The sequence below is a fragment of the Ursus americanus genome, chromosome 1 (assembly GCF_024610735.1).
Source record: "Ursus americanus isolate L20-20 chromosome 1, mUrsAme1.1.p, whole genome shotgun sequence".
Classification (NCBI taxonomy): domain Eukaryota; kingdom Metazoa; phylum Chordata; class Mammalia; order Carnivora; family Ursidae; genus Ursus; species Ursus americanus.
This window is the reverse complement of record NC_142127.1, coordinates 32,726,699-32,753,982: the sequence shown is the minus strand read 5'-3', so window position 1 is coordinate 32,753,982 and position 27,284 is coordinate 32,726,699. Positions and strand designations below refer to the sequence as shown.

At 42.7% G+C, this 27,284-nt stretch overlaps 1 protein-coding gene across 1 annotated transcript in view; it reads left to right on the top strand.

Annotated features, from left to right (window-relative positions):
• The window catches only part of CACNB4 (calcium voltage-gated channel auxiliary subunit beta 4), a 235,831-nt gene that overhangs the window by 177,180 nt on the left and 31,367 nt on the right, over window positions 1-27,284 (top strand). The window contains exons 3-9 of the mRNA XM_045781924.2: window positions 8,531-8,650; window positions 10,498-10,620; window positions 17,279-17,409; window positions 20,135-20,211; window positions 21,720-21,739; window positions 21,964-22,044; window positions 23,479-23,537. Coding sequence (XP_045637880.1) covers window positions 8,531-8,650; window positions 10,498-10,620; window positions 17,279-17,409; window positions 20,135-20,211; window positions 21,720-21,739; window positions 21,964-22,044; window positions 23,479-23,537 — 611 coding nt within the window. The remainder of the gene's footprint in view (window positions 1-8,530; window positions 8,651-10,497; window positions 10,621-17,278; window positions 17,410-20,134; window positions 20,212-21,719; window positions 21,740-21,963; window positions 22,045-23,478; window positions 23,538-27,284) is intronic.

The window sequence follows — 27,284 nt, the reverse complement described above, 5'->3', positions numbered from 1 at the left end:
CTTCCCCCAATATATTAAGTAGGACCATATGAACTTGGGGTTCTTATAGGACCCCCAATATAAAAAAAATCTGCCACCCCATTACCACCATCACCAATGATTAATTGCAAATCTGCTCTTAGCCCACTTTTCAACTCCTTTCCCACAGCACCTAATGGCTCTGGCTGATACAGACTTCCCGTCCATCTCCATCTGGGCCTTTTTGTCACTTCCCTCTTTGTGCTTGTGAGGTCAGTTGACATTCTTCTGTTGTTATCGTACCTCCATTAATGGGTCTTCTTGGCAAATGAAAGAAATAGCGATCTGAAATGAGGCAATTACAGCCGTTGTCAAACTAGTCAACACAACAAGATGGGTGAGGCTGGTTAAGCTTTCTAAATGAATATTACTTCCTTTTAAATAAACTGTATGTAAAACAGTTATAATAGAACCCATTAATTTGGATTCCACTAATGAGATAATTCAGACAAAGCCGGCACTTTGTTTTTAACTGTAAGTTTGTATGTAGTTATAATTTAATTACAAGAAATAGTCTGTAAATAAGTAGTGTAAACACAATTGGAGGAGTGACCATTTAAGGTGCTTTAAGGTACTCAAAGGTACCTTATAATTTCCTACCAATAACTAAAATGTTGTGTAAAAATCCTGTCATTAAAGCAGAAGCTCAAAGGAATCCACAAATCAAAACCTTGATAATCTAGAGATACCGTGTTTAGTTAGCAAACAACGTCTTTTGAAAAGCAGCCTGCAATTCACTTTCCATGATCTCAGTTGCCATTTCTTTACCTACATCCGTTGTTCCAAATTAGTGAAATTTTAGTATATGATCGGTGTTAAAATACCATAGAATGTAGTTTTGTTTTACCGAAGGCAGCTAAAACGTTTGACTTAAGTTTTTGCATCTGATTGTGTAGAGGAAATTTTTTTAGAGGACTCTACCCACACTCCCGCCCACTGCATTGCACCCTGTGCTAGTGGCAGAGAGGAAGGTTCTTGCTGCCTATCTCGAGCTTCACATGTCCCATCTGTAAAATGGGGGTAATCATAACCTACTTCATAGGGTTCATGGGATGATATAAAGTCCATAAGTTAATAAATCACATTGGTGTCAGGTAGGCCGGGTTCGAGGACCCAGAGATGGGGGTCCCACAGGACCAGCCAAGAAGGTCCCTGGCTTCATGCAGGATGGAAATCAAACATGAGCCAGGAGAAAGTGAAAGCAGAGTTTGTTGAAGATACATATATAGAGAGAGAAATACAGACAGAGCATCCCGGAGACTTGGAAAGGAAAGGAGCATGAGTCTCGTCTTTGCTTGGGGTGTGGGTTTTTATTGGCACTTGTGGTCTGGTGCACATGGCCTCTTAGGCATCCAGGAACTGGCCAGAACAAGGACAGGGTCCAGGTGTCCCTCATAAGTCACTCATTCCCTGAAGCCAGGGGTCTTGTCTTCAAGGTTTTTGGAGTTAGTGGTTTGGGAGAATGTTTACGATGACCCCGCCTCGTCATTCCTTAGACATTATCTATTGTCCTGGAAGACTCCAAAGATAGCAGTGTCTCTTTGTCCCTTATAAGGAGGAAGTATGCCATTTGCATTACAAGGCAAGTGTAGAGTAGGGTGGGGGTACAGGCCCTAGCAAGAATAGGAGCTGGGAAAGGAGCAAAGGAAAGAAAAAAAAGGCAAAGGGTCCCTTCAGTTTCCCTGTCTTGACAGAAAGTAAGAGTTGAGTAAGCATTTATTCTCTTCCCTTTCCCTTTATGGCCTTTTCTGAGCATACTGCTTTGCTGCCCTTGGCTATTCTTTGAAGCCCCCAAACGAAGCTTAGATTCATGTCTGGGGTTGACCTTCAAGTCTTTAGGGTCCAGTAGAAGTGGGCCACAGAGCTGCCTCATTCTATCACCCAGCCTCCTAATTACAAGAAATGGCACAAGGTACCTTAAAGCAAAGCAAAGTTTAATTGTCATCTCTAAGGTATAGTTTCAAAAGTTCCTTGTTCTGCTGAAGTGCTGGGAATCCACTCTGGGTACCCTAGCAAAAAGCTCTGGCATGTTTGGTGAAGGGGGTGAAGGAAAAGAAAGTATCTGTAAGAAAGTGGGGCTGGACTGTAAACATAAAGGATACCTAAGAGACCTTTTTGCTTAGGGGACCCTTGTGAGTGGGCCATTCACCCGTCTACCTGGGAAAATAATCAAGAAAAGGTTTGTTCCTTCTGCAGTGTAGAAAAGTGCATTGTTTAAGTCATTGCAAGCTCGGTGGAGAGAAACAAGCTTAAATCTATCGGGAGTGATATGTTTCTCTGGATATTCCATCATCACTTAGTCCACTTAGTACAACTATTAAAATACCACATTTACAGCAAGTTGGACATTCACTTGTCTGATCTGGAAGGGAAACTGACATTTGGAATGTCTGCTCCTGCACAGCTCAATATTGTAGCCACTAGTTACGTGTGGGTATTTAAATTTAAATTATTTGAAGTAAAATAAAATTTTAAGCGTTTAAACATTAGATGAAAAATTCAGTTTTTTGTCTTACTAGTCACATTTCAGGTGCTCCATAACCACCTGTGACTAGTGGCTACCATACTGGATTGCACCCATAAAGAGAATATCCATCATTGCAGAAAGTTCTCTTGGACTGCAGGGGTTTAGTATGTGCTATTATTATGCTTGTATACTATGTTGTATCTTATTAATTCTCCAAAATAACCCTGAAGGGTTTCATTCCCATTTTTCGAATGAGGAAAGAATCTCAGACGGTTCAGCCCTTCTCCTCTCAAGCAGTAGCCACTGCAGAACCTGACCAGAGGTTAGTGTTCAGTGAATGACAGCAGAGCTAGCAAGTGAGAGGCTCAGAACTGTCTGACCTCGAAGCCCTAAAGTTCCAGCAAGAACGAGGTTCTGTTCTGCTGTTAATGCATTTTAAAATCAGATATTCGAGGGCACCTGGGTGGCTCAGTTGGTTAAGTGGCTGCCTTCGGCTCAGGTCATGATCCCAGGGTCCTGGGATTGAGCCCCGTGTTGGGCTCCCAGCTCAGTAAGGTATCTGCTTCTCCTTTTCCCTCTGCCCCTCTCCCCAGCTTCTGCTCTCTCTCTCACAAATAAATAAATAAAATCTTATAAATAAACTAAAATGAAGTAAATAAAATAAAACATCTGTGAACTCTCCCTTTTCCTTACTCTACTTTCCTGACAAAATACTAAGACATTCATAAAATACAATAATAAAACACAAAACGTAGAGTAAAATAATAAAATACAAATACTAAAATTCCTCATAAAAAGAGAAAGTATATTCCTGTTTTAAAAGGACAAAGTCGTAAGTGGATGTGCGGGTCTTGTGGGATTAGAGAGGGATTGGTGATGGCACAGGTCTCTTTGAAGGTGGTAGAAATACTCTAATATTAGATTGTGGTATAAATTGTGTTCTGTAAGTTTATTAAAAATCTTTGAACTGTGCATTTAAAACATGCGAATTTAATAGTAAATAAATTATGCCTCAGTAATGCTGTTTTTAAAAAAAAACAACAACAACAAGACGTAAGTCCTAAAACCCTGGGACAGCCAAAAATTTAATGCTGGAAAGCTGCCAGAATTTTAGTGAGTCAAAGATTAGTTGCTGGCATTCCCTGAATTTCTCTAATGGTGATAAAAGGAGTGATGTTGCATCTCAAACAAAACCCTGGGAAACTCTGCAAGGTGTATATTATTATCCTCATCTCTCAGGGGACGAAGTGGAGACTCAGAAAGTTAAACTAAGTTGCCCAACATCCACAGCCAGGAAAAACTGGCCAGAGCATCCTATGCGGCACCGTCTGGGCCCCCAGCCCATGGCTGTTCCCTCCCCTATGTCATGCCCCCTCTCTGGGAATGAGAAGAAGCCCTTCCATTGTTTGACTGGAGATGGCTTTCCTTCTTCCAGGACAGCAGTAAACTGATTTCCCAGTGTTTCCATCAGTGTTTTGTATTTTGCACTCAAGATTCATGAAAGGCATGAATCTGTTTTCAATATTGAAAAAAGAGTGGAAAATGGGTCTGAGCCTTATGTGAATGGAAAGATTGGTGTTTCTTTTTTTAAAGATTTATTTATTTTAGACAGAACGTGAGTAGGGGGAGGGGGCAATGGGGAGGGAGAGAATCCTCAAGCCAACTCCCTGTTGAGCACAGAGCCCCACTCAGGGCTCCATCTCAGGACCCCCAGATCATGACCTGAGCCGAAACCAAGAGTCGGCCACCTAACCGACTGAGCCATCCAGGCATCCCTCTTTCTTTTGATGTTTACTAGGGTGCATTATGTTTTGGCTTTTAAAATGACATCCCTGCAGGGTGCCTGGGCGGCTCAGTCGGTTAAGCATCTGCCTTGGGCTCAGGTCATAATCCTGGAGTTCCGTGATCTAATCCCACATGGGACTCCCTGCTCAGCGGGGAGTCTGCTTCTCCCTTTGCCCCTTACCCAGCTCTCATGCTGTCTGTCACTCTCTCTCACTCTCTCTCTCTCCCTCTCTCAAATAAATAAATGAAATCTTTAAAAAAAATGACATGCATGGGGCGCCTGGGTGGCTCAGTCACTAAGCATCTGCCTTCCGCTCAGGTCATGATCCCAGCGTTCTGGGATCAAACCCTGAGTTGGGCTCCCTGCTCAGCGAGAAGCCTGCTTCTCACTCTCTCACTCCCCCTGCTTGTGTTCCCTCTCTCACTGTGTCTCTGTCAAATAAATAAATAAAATCTTAAAAAAAAGATATCCATGCATATACATATACATCTGTATGTGCACATATACACATATTATATTTATGAAAAGTTCTTGCAGCAGTTGCTCCCATTTCTCTCCTGATTTAGTTGGTTCATTGGAGACCAAGATGTGACTTGCCATAGTGTCTGCTTAGGAACTTCTGACGCTAGCCTCTGTCATGCTTCTTGCACAGGTTTGGCTCACCTGATAAACTGGCTAGTTCACTCTTCACCCATTTTATGACATGGAATTCCGGAGAATGGAAAACTGGGGGGCTGCATTTTCCAGCTTTTTCCAGAGCTAGTAATCTTTACATGTTCACTTATATCCTCTTGGCATCCTGCATTGTTCTCTTCTTGCCAGTTCCCTGTGCCTGATCATAAACGTGTAACCAGCTCTCTGGCAGCCCCCATCCAGCCCTGTTTTACCAAGCTTCCAATAGCCCCTTCCCTTCCAGATCCTTCCTCCAGTCTGGCCTAGGCAGTCTCCTCTTGCTGCTCTGTGGCTCTATTGTTCTTTTCTCTGAGCCTTTGTATATATCCCAGGTCCTTTTTGTTTTCTTTTCCTTCTTTCTCCTCGGATATGTCTATACCTTTTTCACCCAGTCGCAACAAAACAAAACAAAAAATAAAAACAAGAAACTGTTTCTTTGCCAAGCCAGCAGAACACGTCCATGGGCCAAATTTAGGCTCTTGATGGCGGACTTCTGTTTTCCCCAGAACCCTGAGAGACAGCAGCAGGGATTTCTGTATTCAAAGAAATGTAGATGACATTGAAAAAGAGAAAGAAGAAGAAAAACCAGAGTAAATGTCGAAATGCTGTAACCCTGGGATTATGAAAACAAATATCCTAGTGCTTATCTTTCCCTCTACCCATAGTTTTAGAAACAAGGAAGTAAACAGAAGCTTCTGCTTTTACGTATTTGGCAATAGCTGGACTTATTAAGTAATTTTGAAATTTTCCCAGTCTTGTTCACATTTCAAAATCAAGCTCATTTGCAGGAATCCTTTGAGTTGCTTCTCGTGTGCTCAGAGGTGATGGAATGCCAGGATGAAAAGTCGTTAAAGTAGTTTCGGGAATGAGCTGTCTCCTCGTGTCAGCAGTAGACTGTCTATTTTAGTCGTTTGCCTCACTGCTCCAGCAGGGAGCCTGCCTGCTCCTGGACTACAGTCATCAGCCTCCCCAGCACATGTTTGCAAAACACGGCAAGTGCCTCCTTCCTGACTTCATGCAGCGCCATTATGTTGCAGTCCAGACACCTTCACACAGCCAGTCCAGGGCCTTAAAATGATCTGCAGCACACGTCACTCGGCCGCAAAGCATCACCTAGAACTAACTCAGAACTGTTCTCATACATGTTTTAGAAACATTGTTTTCTTTCGCTCTTACTCTGGATTCTTTGCAGGTATACCTAAATTTGCTCAAAAGCTGTGTTCTAAGAGAACTCATTTAAAGGACTTCAAGGTAGCTTTTATTTTTCAGCAGTGAGGGATCTATAGAATAGTCAGTCACCCTGTATTGATCCATTCTGTAGGTCCAGCTTTTTCTCCAGTACTTTTGCACAGAGGAATTTGGTTGTAATTTGTTTAACAAATCCATTTCCTCTTTAAAGGGCACTTCTAGAAGTGCTACATAAAGTGCATGGATTTGGGCACACTGCAGTTATCACACTTATAGTGTAATCATTTTGCAATATATAAGTGCATCAAATCGACAAATTGTACACCGCAAAATTACACAATGTTATATATCAATTATATCTCAATAAAGCTGGGAAAAAAACATAGTGTTTTCTTGACAACAAATACAATAAGAAAAATGGATACTTTTTGAGGTGGGCGATTGTGCGTATATATTATAAGTGAGTTGAAAAACGATTAGAGTTAATTTTTTTTTTAAATCAATGTAGAGCTGTCAGGACTAGGAAACAGGGATGAGAATGACCATTTATTATGTGCTTACCATGTGCCAGATCCTGGAGTAAATATTTTAATATCAAGTGCAGCTCAGTGCAGGATTTCAAACTGCTGGTTCTAAGGTTGGACTGCCCAAGTTTGAATCAAAGCTTCTATACTGTTACAGGGATTCAGAGAGGTGAGGTGCGCAAAGCAGCTAGCTCTGTGCTGGTATGACAGTGAGGACTAAGTCAATTAGCTGTTCATTATGTCTTATTCCATTTAATTCTTTGAAGTAAGCAGTGTTGCCATTGTGCACATGAAGAGACTGAGTCTGGAGTGGCCGAAGTAACTTGCATACAGTTTTCAAAAGCAAGTTACAGAGGCAGAATGAAGAACCAGGGTTCTGTGGGCATTCTGATAAAACCTCTCACCAGGAGTTACTGTCCTAGGCCACCAGGAAAATCTGTGCTAACCCTAACGTTTCTAAGTTTAGGAAAACTTTCAAAGGATCCATTTCAGCAGTCAACCTTTCTTAAGAGTCCTTTCTGCAATGGATAGCAGATTCTCAGCTATATGGGTAGGTCTGTGCTTTTCAAAATCTGTGCATGATGTATGAAACATGCCAAATACACCAGTTCTGTCAATACCTCTGCTGTGTAAATGTCATCATCTATGCAAATATCAACTTGTAATGCCAGCTTAAGGATATCGTAAGGGTGACGTTCCTTCAGCGACCAGAACGCAGACTTCAAGGATTTTTTTTTTTAACTTTTTAACTAGCTGCTGTAATTTTCATCTCTTCTTATGCCATGAATACCGAGTGATGCTGGGCACCTCCAGTACCTTGGCCACATCTGTCAGGCTGGATTTCGGTGTTGTTCAAATAGCCCTTCTAGATGTCTGCTTCTGTTGAGGACATCCTTGTTTTCATCTTTAAGTTCATGGCTTGGTGGCCATAGTGACCATGTATGGCTAGTGTAAGACAATGACTGAAGTTTTGTTTTGAGAGGGAAAGGGAGACAGAGAATCTTTTTTTTTTTTTAAGATTTTATTTATTTATTAGAGAGAGAGAGACAGCCAGCGAGAGAGGGAACACAAGCAGGGGGAGTGGGAGAGGAAAAAGCAGGCTCCCAGCGGAGGAGCCTGATGTGGGGCTCGATCTCAGGACTCCAGGATCACGCCCTGAGCTGAAGGCAGATGCTTAACAACTGAGCCACCCAGGCGCCCTGGAGACAGAGAATCTTAAGCAGGCTCCACACCCAGTATGGAGCCCGATGTGGGGCTCGATCTCACAACCCAGAGATTGTGACGTGAGACAAATCAAGAGCAGGGCACTTAACTGACTGAGCCACTCAGGCATCCCAATGACTTAAGTTTTAATAGAGGAAGAGTTCAATGGTGTGGTTACTAGAACTGGAAACTCACTTACTAAAGTGACACTACTTCGCTGTGTTGAAATCTTAGATAAATCTGTCTTCTGTAGCCCCAGATATGGGTAGAATTTAGCTCTTATCATAGGCTGAGCATCTTTTTCCCTCAGATGTGTATATAAAAAGGAGAATGGAATGAAACTTCAGGTCCGCAAATGAGTATGGGCTTAATATAAAAGATCGCATAAAACAAGAAGAAATGGAACTGGATATCACATAATTTTCATGCAGTTCACTTCCTAGCCCTTAATCTAGTCAAAATATTTTCCCTCACAACATTGCTATCTTCTGAATTACTAAGATGATTAACTATATTCTGCCGGCTAAACGTATACCTGCAACAAAGGCGCAGAGCGTGTGCACCAACCCCTGTGCAAAGGAAGAGAACCCACTCCGGGGTGCTGTTACGGATGTGATGATTGAAGAAGCTCCACATCATCTCATTTAAACCACTCTGGGGTTTCCTTTGCAGGGTTCAGCGGATTCCTACACGAGCAGGCCATCAGACTCCGATGTCTCTCTGGAAGAGGATCGGGAAGCGATTCGGCAGGAGAGAGAACAACAAGCCGCTATCCAGCTTGAGAGAGCAAAGGTGATTTTCTTGCCCCTCTTTGACTCCCAAGTGGCGTGTTCCTCAGCAGGTAGCAGCTGCTTGTCCCCTGTGTCAGATTCTTCTGGAACAGTCATTTTATGATCATCCTGTTAAGGCACCAGATTGTAAGGCTTCCTGACCCATTCACCCCCTAAGAGAGGTTAGTAACATTCCCAGGGGGCCATTTCTTGAGACCCCGACCCTTCACCCTTTGTGTTAGGAATGGTGGTGAATTATTGGGCATTTCCAACTTCACAGTTGTGGCTAATATTAAGCTTGCCACTCCCAGTGTCGACAGAGAGCCTCCTAGGGTACACGTTGCTCCACCCGTTCCCGACCCCTCATTCTCTGGGCCATCAGTCTTCATTTCTGGCTACCTGCGCACTGTTGTTCCGTGGGTCTTTCTACTGCTCCCCTCTCGGTTTCAGTCTCCCTCCTCAAGTTCCGCATGAAGTTAGGAGCTTTGAAAAACTATTAGCATTTCAGCAAAGATGAACAATCAAAGGCATTGCCAAAATAGAACTTCAGATGTCCCACAGATGTTCCCCATCTAGGAATCTCTGTACCCACAGGAGGCAAGAGGGAGCAAACTGCATTTTTGTATCTTAGAACTGGAAGAGTTGCTAGAGATCTCCTGTTCTATGCCTTCCAAACTGTTTTTTGTTTGTTCGTGTGTTTGTTTCCTTTAGCATAGACTCCTTTTGTCAAATGAAGTTTTATGCAAAATATGAGGCAGGGGTTGTGGCCAGCCTGTCTTCCTTGCCCTTCATGACAGACTCCTAAGGCATATTGATCCAGTCTTCTACCTTTTAGAGGAAAAACTGAAGCTCAAGTAATATGAATTCCTTCCTTTTTCTGTTTTTACAGTAAACTGTTTATAAGAGCAGTAAGGGGAACGATGCCAATAACAAGGCATCTTCATTTGCTGTGACACATGCTATCTGTGCTTGGTTGGCTGAAGGGGGTGTGGGGCAGTGCCTGTGAAGGGACATGGGTAAGGCTTTAACTGGGGTCTTGCCTCAATCTTGCTCCCCAGTCATGTTCTCAGCACAATAAATGAGACACTAACAAAGCAGCCCAGGATTGCAGGAACCTTGTGTTCTCACTTGCGGCTAATTTTTGTTTTAGTTTTCTTTCAGAGTTTTTTGTGGCCTTCATGGTCACCCAAATGGCAGCCGCAGCACCGTTAGCTTAGGCTGCTGGTTTGCTTAGCCTCTGAGAGGCTGCACCCACCCAAGAGCACTTTGCTGGGGAGGAGTTTGCCTAAAAAGAGTTTCAGAACCAGCTTTTGTTACCTAGGGAGAAGATGGTGCTCGTCCTTCTGGTCTACCCTTAACTGGCCTTTGTTTTTCCTGGTAGGACAAGGTATTCATTTTACTGAGTGGGATTCCACAGGTTTTCAGATCTGAGGCTATTTCAAAAAATATTTATTTTACTCCCACCACCTCCTTTTAATTTAAGACCTGGCACACATTTCCTGTATCCCAAGGGCTGTCTATTATCATTTGAAATAACAAACGTAAGTTTGAGGAGTAGAGGACAAAGCAGACAGCCCCCTCCTGTCTTTCCATCCTTCCCCAGCACTTTAGCGTAGGATTCTTTGTTTGGGATGTTGGAAAGGAGCACAGGAGGGGGAAAATGGTTGGGCTGATTGGGTTGAATAATTTTTAAAGTCATCGCTGCAGATTTCTCTACGCTGCCAGGGACCGTGAAACCCATTTGAGACACCTCTTTGGAAAGTGGTTTCCCTTCCTGCCTGGTACTATCAATTATCTTATTATATTTTTCAATGTGAAAAATCCCACTCTGTCTTCTTCCTCCATCCTTATGCCATGTTCTGTCCCCAGTCCAAGCCTGTAGCATTTGCTGTGAAGACGAACGTGAGCTACTGTGGCGCCTTGGACGAGGATGTGCCTGTCCCGAGCACAGCCATTTCCTTTGATGCCAAGGACTTTCTCCACATTAAAGAGGTAAATGTAGGACTCTCTGCGTCCCTTAACCTGCCACGAGGCAAGAGCCGAAATCAGCTCTGAGCCAAACTGAACCGAGAGAAGCCCTGAGGAGCTGTCAGTGTGTTACCTCATTTAATTTGCTGGGCTTTCCAAATCCATTCATTCTCACTGAGATCTAGCAGACTGAGATCATTGCTTGGATGATCCCGCATTTAAAACATTGCATCACCGTCATCATAGGATGGATTTAGGACAGTCCTGTGGTCCCCTGGTCACCTTTTAATCACCTTGCACAACTGCAGAGCCACAGGTCTACGGATCCAACTTAGGGAAACATTGAGTTTGGTGGCACGGCGCCTACCCATGAGGGACCATTTACAAGGGATATTGTAATTATAAACATCTCTGCTGTAATCCTGTGGACCTTGATCTTGGAACCAACACTACAGAGTATAATTAATAATTAAAGTATTAAAGCTAGGAAGAGGGCAGAGGACTTTGGGAAACAGAAAGCTTAAGGGATTGAGAGGTATAGGGAGGACTTGAGGCCTTGCAACTTGGCAGGTGGAATGATGACATCAAAAAATCATTTAGTCAACCTAAATTGAAATCCTGCTTCATCTCAGACATTGTGCAGGGCATCAAGAGATCAGAGATGAAGGCACACTGTCCCCGCTTCCAGGGAGTTCTGAGTCTAGTGGAAAACACTGGCAGGTGCCTAGTTTCTACTAGGCGTCGTAGAAAGTTCTACTGTAGTAAAATTGAATAGGTGTTGTGGGAACCTGATGAAAAAGAAAGTCCCCCAGGAGGGACCACCTGGCTGGGGAAAGGAGGATCAAGGGGTCGGGCGCTCTACAGAAATGGTGAGGCCCGAGGGAGTTCAGGATGGGTGGGTGTGCGGGTGGATCCTGTGGAAGCAGCAGCCAGGAGCAGTGCAGCAAGGCTAGAGGGCAGGAAGTAGCGAGTGGTACAGGGAATGGGCCAAGTCACAGAGGCAGGGGCCTGATAAGAAAGGACCTCTTTGGCCCTGACAAGGAGCCTGGACTTTATCACCAAGCAGTGGGCTGGAGAGGAATTTTAAATAATGGACAGGTGCCACCAGCCTTGTGTCTTATAACTCTGATGCTGAAGGAGTGTTGCAGAGGCTGGACGGAGATTGCAGCAGAGAGGCTGGAGAGAGGGAGCAGCTTGGAGGGAAGAGTGAAGAGGCAGCAGACCGACTGGGACTGGGAGATTTCACATGGGCGGGGATATTGGAGAAAGTGAAATAGAGAGAAAGGAAGGAAGGAGAAAGGCCAGTTCTACAGCTCACTAAAAAGGGTAGAGGGTGGTGTCAGCGCGGGGCGGGGGGGTCGCTCTGGGGACCAAGAGGGGCAGATAAAGAAGGCAGAGAGGGGAGAAGAGAAGCCGTGTTGCAAGGTGGATGTGGTTGTGAATTGGCTTTTAGGTACACTGTATCTGGGGTGCTGTGAAAGCCCTGTGAAGACACTTAATAGGCCTTTACCCACATAATCTGGAGTCCAGAGGAGAGGAATTACAATCTGCTCTTCCTAAAAGCTTTGAGTTCCAAAAGGAAAATGCATTGTAGCCAGAAAAAGGTAGTATGGAATCGAGGGAGTGTTTTTAAATTTTTATTTGCTCTTTTATTTTTTTAAGATAGGAAAGATTTCAGCATGTTATCCATGCTGAGAGTGAAATATATTGGAAGGCTCGCTGATTGAGTGAGGGGCTGGAATAGAGGGGAGGGATGGCATCTGGAAGATGGGCACAAGAATTAGGCCAAGTCAGGAGCACAGTCTTGCCGGCCTTGTTCTACACAGAGCTTCCCGGGGGGGGGGGGGCTGGGGGCATACACTGGCAAATAGCTACACCCTCATGCCCCTCTAAAAAAGAGAGTGGGACAGTAAAGTGAAACCTGAGGCAGTGTGATCAATAAAAACCGATCACTCCACATCGCTGAAACACCTGCACTTACCCCCAGTCTAAAATGAGATGCAGGTGGTAAATATATAACAATTTTGCAAATCATTGCTTTGAAGCTCTGCATTCTACAATGGTATTAGTGACACCGAGACGTATTCATAGTTTTAACACTTTAACCACCTCATAGCAAGTAGGTCAAACATCTGGAGGTCTCTAGCTGTCTGTCTTTGCATTGTGCCCGTGAGAGCTGGTTGAGGCTCTGTCTACATTTGTTCCTTTGTTCGGGTACTCATGCAAGATACAGTTCTTGAACATTTGTGTTCAAGTATGTGCCAGGCCCTGGCAGATGTTGTCTGGCAGCTATAAACAAAGCGGACAGATTCCCTCCTCTCGTGGACTGAAATTCTAGTGGGGAGACAGATCATGAGCAAATAAATAATTCTAAATTGTGAATGCTTTGGGGGGAAAAACGAAGCAGATGCTAAAAAATTTAAAATATAGGGATAAGGGTGTTATATATACTTTTAAGTACACGGGTGATCAGAGAAGGCCTTTTGGACAATGTGAACTTTAAGTAGACACCTGAAAGATGAAGAGGAGCCAACCTTAAAAAGAGCAAGAGGAGGTCTTCCAGGGAGAGGAAGCACCATGTGCAAAGGCCCTGCAGTAGGAGAAAAACCTGGCACAATCAGTTAACTAGAAGAAGGCCATATGACTGTAATGCAGTGAGCCAGGGACCTAGTAGTAGAAGACAGCCATAGAATTAAGCAGGGCACAGGTCATAGAGGACCTTAAAGTGATGATGAGACTTTAGATTTTGTTCTAAGTGTAATAAGAAGCCATTGAAGACTTTAAAAGCAAAGGAGTGGGATGAATTTATTATTTTTTTAAAGGCTACTTTGATTGTTGTAGAGACCATGGATTGGGGTGGGATAAGTATAGAATCAGGGAGACCATTAGAACCATTCAATGGAATTGAGCCAGCATGGCAGCAGTGAGATGGAAAGAAGTAGACAGATTTGAGATCTATTGCAGACTTTCAGTGAAGAGTGGTCGTGATAGACCAGGTGAAGAAACTAAGAGTGAGGGAGACATCATGCATGATCAAGCAAATCAAGGTTTGTGAATTGAGCAATGGGGATGGAGAAGACTAAGGTGGGGAAAGGACAGATGGGGAGGGGACATCTCGAAGGATATATCAAGTAGAAGTTAGACATTAGAATCTGGAACTTCGAGGAAAGGGTTGGGCCAAAGATGTCAATTGAGGTCATTAGATTATGTGTGGCATTTAAAGCTGTGATAATTATTGAAGTCACCTAAAGAGAGAGTAGAGGGAGAAGAAAAGGCAGCCCGACATTAAACCCGAAGGAATTCCATCCCACAGAGGTTGGCTACATGAAATGACTCAACAAATAAGGAAACGGAACTGGAGAAGCCTGAGATACAGGAGGAAAACCAGGACAGAGCAATGTATGGACATCAAGAGAGGCGTGTGACCCAAAGAAGGAAGCAGTCAGCTGTGGCGAATGCTGTGTGACATGAGGAGTGAGGAATGGACTTTGGGTTGGCAGCATGGCAGTCAGCGGCACAGAAGTCATTGGGACGATTGTCTGGAAGCCAAATGAAGGGGGATGAGGAGAGAAGGGGAGTTAGGAAGTATGTTTAGCAAGGGTAGAGCATGCTTTCAAGGAAGTTGACACTGACCAGGTAGTAGACTGAGGAGGATATGAAGTCAAAGGTTTTCTTTTGAGACGGGAGCTTGTGGAGCACCTGCATGTGCTAATATTAACAAACAGAGAGAGAGGTTGATGGGAAAGGAAAGGTAGGCAAAGTTGTACAGTTTTTGAGTAGGCAAGAAGAGGGGATCCAGACCCCCAAGTTGAGGGGGGGCGAGATTTTTGATAGAAGGGGACCACTTACCCATTGTAACACGCAGGGAGAGGATGGGTACAGACACACACGGTTCAGAGCCTTGCTAACAGGAAGCTGGGGGTAGCATCAACTTGATTTGTACCTTCTCAAGGCATATGAGGTGAGGATATCCACATTTGCCTGGTAGACAAGGACCCTAAGCCTGAAACATGTGCCCTAGCATCTGAATGGTTAAGTGGATTGTCTCACCATTTCCATCAAAAATGACCAAACCCTATTCATTAGTTGCTAACATCCATTGTTTCCAAGGAGAAGCAGAACTTTAAAAGGTAAGAGAAGTTCTCGCATATTTTATGCACACCCACTCACACCCACATTCCAACCTTGCTGTATGTTATTGCTTTCCTCCATTCCATCGATATTCTCAATTTGTCCTGTTGGCTGCTTTTTGATTTATATGTTTCTTGACCAGTGACTTTCTTGTCAGGTGGGCAGTTCGATGTATGGTATTGAGCTGGTAATCCTACGTGGATTAGAGCCGCTTGTTTTCAGATCTTGAAATACCCGATTAGAAAACATCTTAGAAAGAGAAAGTACTAACCATGTTAGGGAAATGAGAATGAGAAGGATTGGAGCAACACTAGGGGACCTTCCCAGAACCCCTGGCACATACTCCGGGAGCATCAGCGCAGATCAACACATTTCTGTAATCAAGTTGTCCCCTCTCCTCTCATCTGTCATCTAGACAGCCATCTCTTAAGCTCGGCGTTAAGCACTTTTTCAGTAATGAGAAGCTTAAGTGCAGAGAAAAGCTGCAGCTCTGCTTATCACATTCACCAAATGAGGAGTGTGTGAAGCTCCTGAATGTATGTGGCAGCTTCCTGCGGGGTAGCTCAGAGAACTTCCATTTACATTGAGCCAGATTCTCACTGAGCTTTAGATGCTTCCTACAACGAAGCTAAAACAGATTGGGAAGTTGCCATGAACTGTTTCTGGAAGCCCTTTAAGGTCGCTTGGGTACCGTTTAATAAATTAGTGTTCCAGCGGGCTAACTTACGGTTCAGGAAGTAACTTAAACCCTAGGACACTCTGACTCATAGTCTGCTTTGTCCCCACCACAAGAAGATTTACATTCCAGACCTGGGCACCAAAGATTCTAAAAGGGCCTCCTTGCCTTTTGTTGATTCCAAAATAAACAGGCCTGTTATTTCAGGCCTGTTACCCTGAAATACAAGATGGGAAGATGGGAAAAATCAAGACTTCGATTGTTCAAAATTTTATATTAGGTCAACTCACATTTCTTTATTTTTTTTTAAGATTTTATTTATTTTCTTGTCGGAGAGAGAGCAGGGGAAGCAGGGGGAGCAGCAGGCAGAGGGAGAAGCAGGCTCCCCACTGAGCAAGGAGCCTGATGCAGGACTTCATCCCAGGACCCTGGGATCATGACCTGAGCAGACACTTAACCATCTGAGCCACCCAGGCGTTCCCCTCAACCCACATTCCTGATGCGCAGTCTCAAGCTATGTGCCCTGCATGCCTCGTGCAGGAGCTGTGTGCATAATAAAGGCCAAATCCCTAAGCCATATCGTTTTGCTTTTGAGTGTGAGGCTGATGCTGAGAATTACTCACAGCTATGCAGAATTTCATGCTGCAGTGAGTTAATGAAACCATCCATTTCTCCTTCACAATGTGTCAGTGTCATATACATATAAATTTCACTTTTCTCTGAGCTAAGCAAAGTGTACTACATATAGTTTTTCATTTTGAAAAAAAAAAAACATACTTTTTGGATCAGAGAGAGAGAGTTACCTTGCCCAACACTGATGAAGACAAAGTTTTTGGAATCATCTCTGGAGGATGTAAACAATAGGACCGAACCTGCTTTCTAAAAATCACCTACCTGAAACCTTCCTTTGAGGCAGGTGCCTTGGATTAAATATGCCTTCTGATCTAGGCTTCAGCAAATCTGTAATTACAAATACAATTTTGCTCACCCACTGAATAAGATCATGTTCACAGAGTCTCACCCCATACTGGCTGAAGCCTTTGCATGGGTTTACTTTCTGATTTTACGTGTCATGGAACTTTATGTAAATAGAAATCCTGGTGTTCCTATTGGACTTCAGGCCATTTGGAGATTATTTCAAAAACTCCATGTGTACAATATGCTTAACCTTTGTAAGAGGAGGCTTCTTTTTCATCTGAAAAAGATCTGAATTTGTAAACCTGTATTTGGAAGATGACAATTCTCCAATGAGAGTAGATTACAGACAGTATCATGGAATCTACCTGAAAGCTTTGACAAATAACTGACAGTTGAATGTATTTCATCTCAGATTTGTCTGTCTGGTTCTCCAGGGTTCCAATTACACTGATGCATAGTTATCCCTCTAAAATCTATTTCTTAAGAATTGGCTGGGGCTTCTTGACAAGGACCAAAGGAATCCAAAGGTTAGGACCCAACTTTAGTCCAGAGATTGGCAAACTGTGGCCTGCAGGCTGATTGCAGCCTGCAGTCTTTTTTAGAAAGAAAGGGTTAACTGAAACACAGCCATGCTCACCTGTTCATGTATTGTCTATGGCCACATGCATGTGACAATAGGAGATTTAAGAAGTTGCAACAGAGATCATGTGACCTGCAAAACCTAAAATATTTACTATCCAGGCCTTTAGGTAAAAAGTTTGCAGACTTTGGCTTTAGTCCGTGGATGCTTAGATATATATATATATATATAACATAGTATGATATAATAGAAATAGTGTTATATACAATATAGTATAATATAAACAGTATTTGGTTCTTCTGGTCCTTGGAAATTAATTAATGGTATGTGAAGATAAGTGAATTACTACTGATAGCAGTTTTATATCTGCATTCCAGAAATATAACAATGATTGGTGGATAGGAAGGCTCGTGAAGGAAGGCTGTGAGATTGGCTTCATCCCAAGTCCACTTAGACTGGAGAACATACGGATTCAGCAAGAACAAAAAAGGGGACGTTTTCACGGAGGGTAAGGCTCCTTCGTTTCTATAAACTTACTTGGAAAGGTGGGTAGAAAAATAAGATGATGTTTTCAAGTTTGCTTATTAGGTTAAAAATGTATGCTTTCGGACTAAAAGACAGTTGTCTGTGTATGAGGTGTTTCAGAGACTTCACTCTCCCCACTGAATGTGAACTCCACAGTGGAGACTTCTCTGTGGCCTCAGCATACCTTCCTTGGAAATTAAGCTCTCCTCCATGAGAGTCATATGGGGCCTTCTTTCTCAGTATAGGTGGGAACCTGGCCTGACCCGGCACTGGGGCCCTTCCTGGTTAGCTCTCGGAGAACCCCTCTCAAGTGGGCGTGGAATGCAATGGTACACGTGCTACCATCCCACCACTAGAAACACCTGTCTCCACCCAGGGCATCTGCCATCTCTTGCTAATGGGATTGAGACACTGTCTACCTTGGGATGATTCAACCTCTAGTGAACTAATGAAACAGCCACAAAAATCCTATTAGAGTGCACGTATTTGTAGGTCCCAGAGACACAGGCAAAGCCTGAGAAAAGAGAACTCAGAATCACACTGAGCCTGCGTACATTGTGAACCTACACTGAAGTGTGGATTTGATATGTGTTATCGTTTTTTGAAACACCTAAAATAGAAGCAGTTCTTTCTCTTGCTTCCTTTTTCTCAACTTCCTTTTCTGTTGGATCCTTTTCTGCTTCAGAAACTCCTCTGTTCTTTACGGGCCCTTTTGCCTTTGTCTTAATGGGAACTTCTTTTTTTTTTTTTTTTTTAAGATTTTATTTATTTATTCGACAGAGATAGAGACAGCCAGCGAGAGAGGGAACACAGCAGGGGGAGTGGGAGAGGAAGAAGCAGGCTCCTAGCGGAGGAGCCCGATGTGGGACTCGATCCCGGAACGCCGGGATCACGCCCTGAGCCGAAGGCAGACGCTTTAACGACTGCACTACCCAGGTGCCCCTTAATGGGAACTTCTTAAACAGTGATAAGACATCCCAAAAGTACAGTTAGCCCCACTTTTTTTAATTCTAATTTTTAAATTTTTTTTAAGTAGGCTCCATGCCCAGCATGGAACCCAAAGCAGAGCTTAAACTCATAACCCTGAGATCAAGATGTGAACTGAGATCAAGAGACACTTAACCGACTGATCCACTCAGGTCCCCCAACCCACTTTTAATTATCAATCTTTTTTTAGTATTTAACATGACTATAATATTATTGATTATTAATTCCTCTTATTCCCTCTTCTCTTGACTGTTTATCTCTCTTGCTGCTCCTTAAACACATTAGGAACACATGTTCCTACCTCAGGACCTTTGCACTTACTAGTTTCTTCTTACTAGAACCCTTTTCTTCATATTTCCACAGCTCATTCCTTCATCTGCTTCAGATCTTTGTTAAATATCACCTTTCCAGTGACCCCTTACCGCCACCATCTTTAAAATTGTACCCACTTCCCTTCCTTTACTCCTATCTCTCTCCTGACTTAGTTTTCTCCGTTGTACTTACTATTGTTAGAAATACTATGTATCTACCTGTTCATCTGTTTGATAGTGAGATCTCTCACCAAAATCTGGCTCTGTAAGGAAGAGATTTTGTCTTTTCCCACTACTGTTATATTCCTAGTTTCTAGAACAGTGGTTACTCAATAAATATTTGATGAATGAAATAAAAAATGTATTATTATCATTTCCAAAGTTGTTATTTTATTATTATTATTATTTATTATTATTATTATTATTATTATTATTATTATTATTTCATAACGTTATTATGTACTGGGGAGCCTGGGTGGCTCAGTCATTTAATTTTGGCTCGGGGTCATGAAATGGAGCCCCGTGCTGGAGCCTGCTTGAGAGTCTCTCTCTCCCTCTCCGTCTGCCCGACCCCCGCACCTGCTCTCTCTCTAAAAGAAATGAATAAAATATTTAAAAACAATAATGTTATTATGTACTTTTGAACTAAAAGAGTAAAACCAAGAGCTCACAGACGTGATCTTATTTTTTCTTTACACCAACCCTGTGAGGTGTACTGTCTTCTATAGGTAGGGAAACTAAGGCTCAAAGACATGAAATATGATATCCAAGGTGCTGCAACTAGTAAATGGTAAAGCCAGGATGAGAAATGAGATTGTTCTGACCTAGGGACCATGCTCTCAAGCACTGAGAGGGAAGAACACTGGAGAAGTAGGAAGGTGGGCTCTCAAGGGCCTCTATGGACTCCTGGGAAGCTTCCAAACCCACAGGAGACCAATGGAACAATCTTCCATTCTAGGTCACAAATAATATTACCATGTTGTTACCATCTCTTCTTAATTCTGACTCCCATATAATCACTTTTTAAAAAGAAATGCTTCTTCTAGCTCTTATGGCTTGTTTTGAGCTACGTTTGACATCCAACTGGTGCATCCAACTGGTGACTAGTATTAGTTAAGCATCAGTTCACAAGAGTGGTTCTGTCCTTGATTTTTCCGCTGAATTTCTGCATTGAATAAGTGGGAGAGATACTTGTGCAAAGTATGTCCAGGTCCCAGTTAGTTCCCCACCTTCTCTGAGAAATAGGTCAAAGAAAACATTTGGGCAGATTCTTGAAGTTCTTCTCCAAAGCAGGATTTGATGTGTTTTGAATTATTTAGTAGGATTTAGGCCAAAGAAAGCTTTGTACTCTCAAGTTCTATTTGCAAGGAATCTGGGGAATGAGTCCTAAGTTCCTTTTCTATATCCCAGGAAATCCAGTGGAAACTCTTCTTCAAGTCTTGGAGAAATGGTATCAGGGACATTTCGAGCGACACCCACATCAACAGGTGAGGGTTTTAGTGTAACTCCTTTTAATAGAATGTTTTTCTTTCTTAATATTTGAACATACAGATGAGTATTTTTACTAATTTGGAAATGATTTAAAGCCTTGATTTAAATATTCTTCTCCTTAATATTTCATTGCTCATTTGCTTTCTATAGTAATTTGACTCTATTTAAAGGATACTTGTGATACTACAAATGCAAATCATTATAATCTAATTTTGAGAAATCTTATTTACCCCCCAGAGCCAGTAACTGTCCATTGTTCATTATCCCACCCAAGAACCCAACAGATTTTAAAATGGTGAGGCCCATTAAAGAAAAAAAAGTTGTAGAGTCTCAAGAAAATGCTCTGTTCCAGTCTCCATGGGGAACTTGAGGATTGTGTAGCCTGGGCTGTGGAGATTGGAAGGGTTGAAGCAGAGAATGGGCCTGGATGATCTCATTTCTATTTGGACAGCAGATAACCGTGCCCTGGAATTAATGGAAATAAAGGGACAGTGGTGGTCCAATCAGGAGCTGTTATGTATTTGGTAATTATGGAAATATTCAAGCAAGAATTTTTCTTCTACCACAGTCCCTGACTCCTGTAGTCTAATTTGTGCTGGCCCAGAATTGATGCTGCATTAGGGCATCTGGTATCACCAACTCAGAAGGACAAGTCCAAGGTCTATCCTCGCCTACTATAACTGCAGTAAACGTGATTAGTTGTGGGGTAGTTCTGAGTACTGGGTTCTTGTTGGTATGGATCCTTCCTGATCTTCCAGTCTCTGAACTGAACGGTCTCTGGGTTGTCCCCAAATGGACTGGACCTACTTGGATGGCCACAAAACCAGTTTAGTCAGATATCGAAATATTTTGCCTCATCCCCATTTGTTGGACATTTATGTCATTGCAGCTTTGCACTATTACAAACAAGAAAGAACAGGAGTAACCAGTTATAAATTTATTTGCAATTAACAACAACTTAATAGAAAAAATATGTCAATATCCTGGAAAGTAGGTAGAAAACTTACAAACACATAAGGGACTGCAAAATTTTCTCATGGTTCATCAAAATTACAAATCCAAAAATAACTAGTGATTGAGGTGAGGATCATTTTTACCCAAATTGTTATTCTAAGTTTCTTTTTATGAAATTTTATTTGTCCACGTTGTGCTCAGCTACACTGTATGCTGTGTCCAGCAGGGAACATCCTATTGCCCATGGCTGGCCCAGAACTTCCGGTGTTGTTATGAAGTCCACCTCCACACCACCCAACATGAAATCAGGATATAAGGTCATTCGTACAAGGAGGAAATTGTCTGGTTTTCTTTTTTTTTTTTTTTTTCATTTTTCTTCAAAATTGTCTTGTCCAGAATGAAATAATAGAGTAGTGCTCTGCAGAGTGGGTAGTTGTGAGATGATGAGAATTCTAGGGACAAATTGGTACATTCTTCCATCTTTTAAAATCATGTACTATCATTTACAGAGATTACGTATTTTGATATGGCTCTCATTGTTGTCTTTTAGCAAAACAGAAGCAAAAAGTGGTAAGTTGTGTTTCCTTTTTAAATCTACTGTTAAGGTTTCTATCCATACATGCCTGCAATGCTCCATTTCAGTGACCCAAATGGCTAGAAAATAAGGGATGAGCCTCCTTGGTGGGGACCTGTGGTAACCATTTCTCGTTTGACCTGAGAGTTATGAACGCTGTGGCGGTTGAGGAGGTGTGCTTAGCCTCACCTTGTCACACATGTCAAATCATCTTTTTCAGACGGAGCACATTCCTCCTTACGATGTTGTGCCATCCATGCGTCCGGTGGTGTTAGTGGGGCCGTCACTGAAGGGTTATGAGGTACAAATACCAGTCTGTTATGCTTCAGTTGTTGATCAAGAACCTAGGAGACAGCTGTTGGGAGCTTGCTCTTCTAGGGTCTGCTTACATATAAGTACTGATGGAGCCAACTCCCCTCCTATGAAGGCGGGTGGCACAGTGTGGGGCTGATGTGACCCTTCACTCTTGCTTCCTTCCCTGGCACACTTCTCACCTTATGTGTATCTCTTTGTTTAGAAATGTATCCCTTAAAACTTTTATAATGGAAGGTTCTGGTCAACGGTTTGCTCTGCATTAAATTCAAAGTGAAGGACTTTATCTGTCTCAACCATTCCCATTACTATTAGAAATACTCCAGTATGGCGGCACCTGGCTGGCTCAGTGGTAGAGCATGCAACTCTTGATCTCGGGGTCATGAGTTCAAGCCCCATGTTGTGCAGAGAGCTTCCTTTAAAAAAATAAAAAATAAATAGAGTATAAACAGCATAGGAGAACATGTGCTAGCAAACCTAAACCCTCAAAGCACCAACAAAGTCACCTTGCTGGGTGCTCAAGATGATGGCCTATCCCACAAAATACTTCTCTGCTTATTTATTTTAAGGACACAGAAGGAAAAAAACCTCCACTGAAAGTATTAATGAGCTTGTTCAGAAATTAAACAATGTAAGAAGGAAAAGAGTAAGGACTTAGATGTCCTACATTTCAGATGTTGCCAATCTGACTCTGTGCTAGCATAGATAAGAATAGGTGGGATGGGACATTAAAATCTGAAGGTGGGCAACCTCCAGGGTACCATTCCCACTGAGCTAGGACAATATCTGGCACACAGTAGTTACTTAATACACATTTATTGAATGAATTAATGAATCTTTTTGAGGCCGATCTAAGGATCCCATCCCCTTTTGTTCCTCCCCCTCTCCTCCCCTCTGCCTGTCTCCCTCCCTCCTCTCCCCCAACCTCCTCTCCCCCTCCCCTTCGCTCTGTGGGCAATGTCAGAGGAAGAGCAGGAGACTGATCTATAGAGATGGAAAATTTCTACCAACAGCTGAGTCCGGGGCTGCCCAGAGGAGCTCTGGCTGCTCCTTACTGGTGGCAAGCATCACTTGGGAGCCAAGGACAGGCAGCACCTGCGAGCAAAGCCAGCCTATTGTGGTCTCTTGGCTGCAGTCCTATCACCTAAGAAGGGAAGCAGGTCTGCCCTGGGTCTAGTGAACACTGCTCGTTCGTTCCTCAATACCCTAGAGGAGAACCAAGGGGGAAATTGGAGTAACTGTAAGTGGTTAAGCATGAAGAATGCCTCCCATGCTAACCTACCCTACCCCTCAGAGACAACAGGCTATGTAAGGTCTTTGAGAGACAGAGTGCCCTTCCCTTCCACCTCTCTCACCTTTGACTTCTCTCTCTCTCTGTCTCTGCGTGTGTTTGCCTCATTCTTTTTTTCTCACCTCTGCAAAGGTAACAGACATGATGCAGAAAGCCCTCTTTGATTTCCTGAAGCACAGGTTTGATGGGAGGTGAGACATACAGATGTTTTTGTATTTCTGTTTTCCTTTAACTGAACATGTATGATAAATTGATTTGTGGACCTGTTTCCAGTGATTGCAGAAGTTCTCTAATTAAAAGTTAACTCAGTATTCAGGGAAGAATACAATGAAAGAATTCTGAAGGTATGAAGTTATGAAGTATAGCATTGAATCCCCAAGGGAGAAAGGACCTTGAAAAGTAAAAGAATCCATTTGTTTTAATCAAATGTATGTGTCTGTCTTTATTTCCTTGCTTGTTAGTGAATTCATACCAAACTTATTTTATGAAAAATATTAATGAAAATATAGACTATTTGTGATAAGTGTGGTGGCTCACTGGTCAAGCTGGTAGTAATACTTGGGAACTGTGCGTGCATGTGTTTGTGTGTGTGTGTGTATGCATGTATGTGTGTACATAAGAAGGTATAAAGTACTGAGTTTCCTCAAAAGAAGAGTGCAAGAAATGTTTTCATCATAAGCTTCCCAAAGTGACTGTTTGTAGGGAAGAGTACTTGTTTGGATGCTTAGTTCTGGGTTTATTTTACCAAGAAGTCACCTTGTATTTTATTGGTATATTTTGTACGTATCCTATGATTAACACGGCTCAGTTACTTCAGCCATCAAAAAATTTTATCACTTAAGTTTTGTGAAAAATGTCTAAAAGAGTTTCTGTGTTTTGCAGAGAAGTGGTAAAAAGTCCATATTGGCTCAATACTAAGCACTAAGCTCCTTCACAATGCAGAATGCACTCCTTGTAAAACTAACCACCTTGCAAATACTGAAGACTTAATAGAAATGAAGAAAATGTACATAGTATGTACTGAGAAGTATGGGTACATGCATCCAACTTACCAAATATTTTTAAAAACAGCTTCAAATAGGTCATTTTAAATATGGTATTTTAAGGGAAAAAAAGCAAACATAATAATGCTTTAAGTACAAACTGTGTATATTTGTCAAAAGAAAAGCCTTCTGGATAATTATGTTTAAAATATTCATTAGTTTCTGGGACTACATACAAAGAAACTGAGATTTGGATTCCAATAGTTGAGATTTTAATTCAATGAATCAGAATACTTCAGTGCCCTTATGTGAATGGCTGGGTACATTAGTAGACTGCCAGGCTGCCTTAATAAATAGACCCCAAATGTATAATGATTCAGACACAGTAGGAGCTTACTGTTGCTCATTGAACAGTTTGAGACAGGTGTTCCTAAGCTGGGTGGAGGGGGTTATACTGGGACAGAAAGCTTGTTGCGCCCATCATTTGGGGTCCTCGGCCTGAGGATGGTCTCTATAGTCAGCTGGTGGGGAGCGGTGCGTGCTGGCCTGGAGGTGCCGCACATGGATCCTCGCTTTTCATTGGTCAGAACCCGGTCATGTGGCCATGCTGAATTACAAAGCAGGCTGGGAAATGCAGTCTAGCTACGTGCCCAGAAGGAGGAGGATATAGATTTTGTTGAACAAATAACCGTCTCTGCCACGTTTATCTAATGGACGCAAAATGCTAAGAAAGCCATGGGTTGATCCTGTTCCTCATACTCCTCTTTTTTTAAAGAAGATAGACTGAGAATGAAATGAATTTCATTTCAAAGAAAAGAAATGAAAAGCACTGAATATTAGAGTTGGAAGGAAATGTAAGAGTTCTTTTATTGTAATCTCTTTTCTTCAGCAACCACAAACAGATGGATAAACTGCTTCTGTTTGAGAATGTTTGGTAATTGGGATTTCATTTCTTGAAAAAGCATTGCAAAGAACGGCTGAGCTCTGACGCTTTAACTTAATAGCAGTGGCCTTGGTCTTGCCCGCTGGTGGCTAGGCTATAACCCTCACCTTCATATAGCAGCCTGTGGGGTGGAGGCAGCTAGCGTGCATGGCTTAGTCTTCTATGTTACTGCCCGCGCGCACACACACTTCCTCTAGCTTAAAGCTGTGTGGTTTTAACCTGTGGTGTCTTCACCTGAGGAAGTTCTGAGCAGTGCCTCATTGGGCGACCCCATAACAGCCCTGGAGCTGAACAAATCCCATCCCATGACACAGCCTGTTTGTGTCAGATTGTTTCTGTCACCACATAGCATCCTTATAAACAACAATTCTTTTAACGGTCTGAAAGGTAGGACCAACGGGAATAGAAGAAGGGAACTATTAAAATTAAACAAAGTGAAAGTGAGTGGCTGAATTATTACTTTCAAGAAGGAAGCATCTGAGGTTCTTCTTCAGTTTTCAGGCCCAGAAAGAGGAAGTGCATTTGATGGTAACAGCAGAGATTTGTTCTGAGTCTGGTAGAGTTGCTGCATCCATCATTTACACACACTGTTGAAGATGATTTTCGTAGAAATAGAATTAAAATGTCAACACCAGGTGTTCCATACGGTCCAATGGCACAGTGGAGGAACTGGAGATAGGAGGAAGATTCAAACAGCAGCAAAAGTAATAGCCAGAGAAAGAGACTCAGCCCTGGAGAGCTCTGATTTATGACAGAGTTGGGAAAAGAGAGATGGTAAAGGTGGGAGTAGCGGAGTGGACTTGCTTTCAAATAAGAAGAGGCCAGTGCAGCAGAAAAACCAGTCATGAATTCAGTAGCTGAGGGTATGTAGAGACTTTGATAAGGAAGAAGCAGCACGCTTGTAGCCTCACACTGACTCTGACACATCTGCTGTGTGGGAAAGAGCCTTACATTTTGAGCTACGACAATCTGCTGTATTATGTTTTACTAGTTAATAAAGGGAGAGGAAACAACACATAGTCTTTAACTGAAACCAGCCAAGAGAACAATTACACAGAAGGCTTCAGCACAGTGATACAGCATAAACAGTATGTTCTAATGGAAACCTACTCAGTATTTAATTGGCTATGAGTGCAGTAGGTTAGACAAAAGAGTCAAGGGAAAGTCTTATTATTTTTCAGAAAGAGCAAAAAAGGGATCCATTGGCTAAGAGGCTTTCTTCAGTACTGTTTTTCAGATCCTGGTTAGAAAATAAGTCAACAGGGGCGCCTGGGTGGCACAGCGGTTAAGCGTCTGCCTTCAGCTCAGGGCGTGATCCCGGAGTTCTGGGATCAAGCCCCACGTCAGGCTCTTCCGCTATGAGCCTGCTTCTTCCTCTCCCACTCCCCCTGCTTGTGTTCCCTCTCTCGCTGGCTGTCTCTCTCTCTGTCGAATAAATAAATAAAATCTTAAAAAAAAAAAAAAAGAAAAGAAGTCAACAGGGGCACCTGGGTGGCTCAGTCGTTAAGTGTCTGCCTTCGGCTCAGGGCGTGATCCCAGAGTCTTGGGATTGAGCCCCACATCAGGCTCCTCTGCTGGGAGCCTGCTTCTTCCTCTCCCACTCCCCCTGTTTGTGTTCCCTCTCTCGCTGGTTGTCTCTCTCTCTGTCAAATAAATAAATAAAATCTTTAAAAAAAAAAGAAAGAAAAAAGAAAATAAGTCAACAAATTGGATTCAAGTCCGACAGCTTGATTGTTACAAAATCATAGACTGGCCCTTTTTTTAATACCTCAAATTATTTGAGGCAGTTGAGAGCTACTTATTACACAGTTTTATTGCTGTGGCTGCTACTGTAGGACCTAACTGTAATATGTGTAAGAAAAACGAAAAGCATAGTACTAACTAGTTCCTGGGGGATTTTTGTCCATGTGGATATCCACACATAGTGACAGTTCCCATGCACAGATCATAATTCAGGTGCAATGGCATCAGCCTGGTGAACACACACGCAGTGACATGGAGCTTTTCTCTCT